This window comes from Perkinsus marinus (genome assembly GCF_000006405.1).
Source record: "Perkinsus marinus ATCC 50983 genomic scaffold scf_1104296967342, whole genome shotgun sequence".
Taxonomy (NCBI): Eukaryota; Perkinsozoa; order Perkinsida; family Perkinsidae; genus Perkinsus; species Perkinsus marinus.
The window spans coordinates 1-4235 of record NW_003203596.1 but is presented as its reverse complement, the minus strand read 5'-3'; the positions used below and the strand labels follow the sequence as shown (position 1 = coordinate 4235).

Here is a 4235-nt window from a genome sequence, read left to right as displayed (position 1 = left end):
ACCCATCTTCTCCCTTCACCAATAAGACTCCACTTAGCATGCTGTCGAAAGAAGCGTGCGGTATGCTTCCTTCTTTCTGCATCATCATGAGAGTCGATGGTGGCCTTTATCATCATTGTGTTGTTGTTAGTGATGGTAGATGGGACAGCAGGATTGATGGATGAACGAGTACTCCCGGTTGTGAGATAAGCATCATCTTCATCATCATCATTCATTACCATCATCATTGATGGGTTTATATTATCAATACTAACATTACTAGTATTGATGATGATGTCCATGGATGATTATAATGATAGGATGATCTCTGATGAGAGTACAAATAGGGGTAGATGCCAGAAAATGCATAATTTACTACTACTAACCATAAGAACAAGAAGAGATAATACCTATGGAAGCTATAATTATGGTAATGTTAATAATAATATTATGGTAATGATGTTATAATAGTATTATTGCGAGTGTAATTATTACTATAATGATAATCACGAAGAAGAGCATCTATCTCATGTTTAGGAAATCTCCGTATGAACAGTATCTTGACATAACCATCATATTCAGAATCATAATAGTGGTAGTCTAGTAGTAGTAATAGTTAATGTATATATTAACTTACTTTCTTAATCTCATCCTTTGATAATCGAAATGATGATGATGATTGTTGCTGTTGTTGATGATGTAGCATACCACTACTACTATTAGTAGTAGCAGTAGAGGAATATAGATCATGAAATTCATCCAAAGATTCTAAACTCAGTAGAGTACACATATCCAATAATCGGCTGAATTTACGTCGTATTGGTAACTATCATCATTATAACGATTATAAAACTACCAGTACTTATTGCTGTATTACATCTGATATTGAAGTAAAGTAGTTGAGGAGACGTCTAATATCTTGATCGAATTGTATTGCTCCGAGCATCGAAAAGTAATGATGGAATTCTCCTTCATTATACCATTCCTAATGATACTATGATATAATACAACTACTACTAATTCCACTTCTATTACTACCTTATGAGATGATGATAATACGAACTTCTCCATACGAGTAGTAAGTTGATCAACCAATAAAGCAATGATAATATTCATACATGATTGTGTTAATATCAATGTTAAGAATCGTATAACCTATGTAGTAAGATATTCTACAGAAGGTATTATAATATTTAAAGATTATTATTACAATATCTGTCTCGTTAATGAAGTGTTGAGCAAATGGATCATTGATTTGATAATCGTTATACCCATCTTCATCAATATCATAATTAATATTATCCAATCCAGCTAATGCTGGGCTCAGATATTGTATCTCATGTATACAACACTCACAATACTACTTACTACTACTGGTTATTACTCCTACCTTCACCTGGTGTAGGCACATTTTGCATCCTAAATGAGTTAACTCATCGAAATCTGATCGTACCTTATCATAATGATGATGATACACAACAAGTAGCAGCATCCATCCTAATACCATAACTACTACTACTACTACCTGATCTAGTTGTTGTATAGTGTTGAGGAACATTTCCCTCTTATCATGAGTATCAACAGTAGTAGCTGATTCTCGTAATTTATCAACATATCTAATGAGATTGATATGTAATAATGCTTCTTAATATGATAGTATTTCTACTACTTACAATGCACTTAGGGCTACATTTGATAGAGCATGCGGCCAACTCTGTGATGATGATACTACTTCTAATGGAGTCTCGCCATCACTCTCTCTATACCTACATCAACAACAATAAGCATCATCTACGCATATTACTAGTAGTAGTAGAGTAATACATTCGATATAATGGGTGATGATGATGAGTATAGTTGGTTTCATATGATACTACTCCCTTGGTACGATTGTTAAGGCCGCCACCACCAGCAGCAGCAGCAGTAGAATCATCATTAATAGCTTCCATTATATATTCCTAATAATAATGATATATTATAATCACCATTGATAATAATAATAACAATTGTTGTTGTTGTTAATACCCTATGTGCTAAGAATGATGAGAAGTTCCTCTTAGATTCTTGTAATGGTTTATCAAGGCATATGGTCTTGTATTCATTACTCAGGACTTGTACTATATGATTCATAACAGCACATGCTGAATCAATATCATCACTTGATAATGATCTTCTTATAGCTTTGTTTAATACAAAGAATACATCATCAACTACACCTACAATGATGATAAGAATGATGATAATGTAGATTATGAATATTATTATTACTAGAAGTCATCTGTTGTGGATCATCCATATCAATTCTATCCTCATGGATAGCTTTAATAGTAGATACTATAATGAAGGATCTCTCATATAATACATATTCTCCCATTAGTTCCTGAATAAGTAGTAAAGATGATAATCAATGATGATGATGAAGTGTAATTATTATTACTTGTACTAACTCAGTTAAATCAGTCATAATGGGCAGACCATCCTCTCCATAAGTATTCCTACTCTTATGATGATGATGATCCTCGTTGTAGTCCTTTTCATCAGGAGCAACTTCCCCATACATCAATCTCCTCTTATCATCATTCCCTAACTCTGCTACTACCTGCTATTAGTTTTATCATGCTATTATATTCCATCACTACTACTACCTGCCGACTTATATTGTGAATATAATGATCGAATTGGTTACATCGTTGGGCTATGATGCATATCTCATCAATGACCTGATGATGACCAATTCTAATAATATGAGTACTATGTACACTAACAATAGTAATAATAGTAGTAGTAATGGAATATTACAGCATCTTTTTCTCCAAGATCTATCTCATCAACAATGGATGATGCATCATTGTTGTCAATACACTCTGAAGATAGATATCTATTAGAGGATATTACTATTAATATTACTACCATCTGCAATAGTTTGAAAATGTTCCATAATAGTAGTAATACTTCTAGATTCTCTTAAACGTTTGATTACAGCAATAGCTTGTATATCTACCTCTGATTGTAACCCTCTCAAGACCATTATAAAGTTTATTGGGCCAAACTGTTCCTGAATAACAATAACAACAACAAGCATACTATTACAATGATGATGATGGAGTTGTAGTAGTAGTGGTAGTCGACAGGTCATTATACGTTACTTACCTCTATATTCCTCTGATGATCTTGTATGATATCAGCTACTGCTAGGAATACATCCGTAAGAGTATTAACATACTTCTCATTAATGACATTACTACTTGATGATGATGATGCATCATTAGAGGTGGTAGTAGTAGCTGTTACCGAACTAAGTGTTGTTATCATTATCAGTACTACTACTACTACTACATCTTACCTAAGCTTTTGTTTACATTGTGCAGCTAGAGTCTGCCTTATAAACCTTACATATCTGCATAATGATGATACTACTACTATTAATAATAATACTACCTTGCAACAGCTTCAGTGGTCATGCCTAGAGGATAGAATAACCTACCACATTTACTAACACCATCCTTATCTCCACTTATAATAGCATTATCAAACGCTTTACGTACTAATGAACATACCTATGATCATTATCATATACTAGGCCCCCCCCAGTAACAGTATGAGTAGCCTACTACTACCTCATCTTCAAGTCTCTTAGCCTCTTTAAGACTTGCATTATCACATACCTTGTATATATCAGGATACATACGTCTTATCTATTATAGTAGTAACGATCGCACCAACAAATACTGTATCATTATACCTCTCTAATCCGGGCTATTGCTTTAGCAGCATCATCAATGTTATTAGTAGCTAGTGCCTCTTTACAGATATGTATAGTATCATGCATAGTTATAACACTCTGGGCTAAGTCTTGAGCTTCTTGTAGAGCACATTTGGTATTATCCAACTCCTCAACTCTTGATGATAATGAACAAGCTGTTTGTGATAGTTCCGATACTTCTGCTTCTAATCGTATTATCTATAATACATATTATGATGCTTACCAACATCAACAAAAACGACAACAACAACGACAACAACAACAACAACAACGACAACGACAACAACGATAACAATAACAAGAAGAGCGAGAGGAACGATAGACTATTACTTTCTCCTGCAATTCCACATTATCATAGACGCTTCGTTGATTGGTCCTCAACATGAAAGTTTTTGGATACGTTGGGAGAAGAGAAGCTAGAGTTGAGATCCAACCTTTTGGAGGGGGGGACAGAAAAAGAGATGTAGAGTCAAGGCTGATGTGTGCTTGTGTT

The 4235-nt window shown here is 34.0% G+C and overlaps 3 protein-coding genes across 3 annotated transcripts in view; 1 reads left to right on the top strand and 2 right to left on the bottom strand.

Annotated features, from left to right (window-relative positions):
- Positions 1-189, top strand: part of Pmar_PMAR026919 (hypothetical protein) — a gene marked incomplete at both ends in the record, with an annotated part of 2997 nt that extends 2808 nt beyond the window's left edge. The window contains one exon of the mRNA XM_002768732.1: positions 140-189. Within this exon, the coding sequence (XP_002768778.1) occupies positions 140-189 (50 nt within the window). The remainder of the gene's footprint in view (positions 1-139) is intronic.
- A 241-nt stretch (positions 190-430) lies between these two features.
- Pmar_PMAR026918 (conserved hypothetical protein) lies at positions 431-1575 on the bottom strand (the record flags this gene model as incomplete). Its single annotated transcript, XM_002768731.1, has 7 exons — positions 431-538; positions 617-805; positions 857-964; positions 1018-1134; positions 1190-1315; positions 1370-1432; positions 1505-1575. Coding segments are annotated over 7 exons (780 nt in total), but the record flags the coding sequence as incomplete, so codon positions are not given.
- A 138-nt stretch (positions 1576-1713) lies between these two features.
- Pmar_PMAR026917 (Conserved oligomeric Golgi complex subunit, putative) lies at positions 1714-4193 on the bottom strand (the record flags this gene model as incomplete). The annotated part of the gene is made up of 14 exons (XM_002768730.1): positions 4073-4193; positions 3722-3940; positions 3597-3674; positions 3418-3536; positions 3323-3376; positions 3130-3274; positions 2890-3034; positions 2779-2843; positions 2625-2699; positions 2417-2578; positions 2248-2359; positions 2005-2195; positions 1857-1937; positions 1714-1770 (listed from the first exon to the last, which is right to left on the bottom strand). The coding sequence occupies exons 1-14, from the start codon at positions 4124-4126 to the stop codon at positions 1714-1716; spliced, it is 1557 nt and encodes a 518-aa protein (XP_002768776.1). The 5' UTR covers positions 4127-4193.
- Positions 4194-4235: the final 42 nt, after the last annotated feature.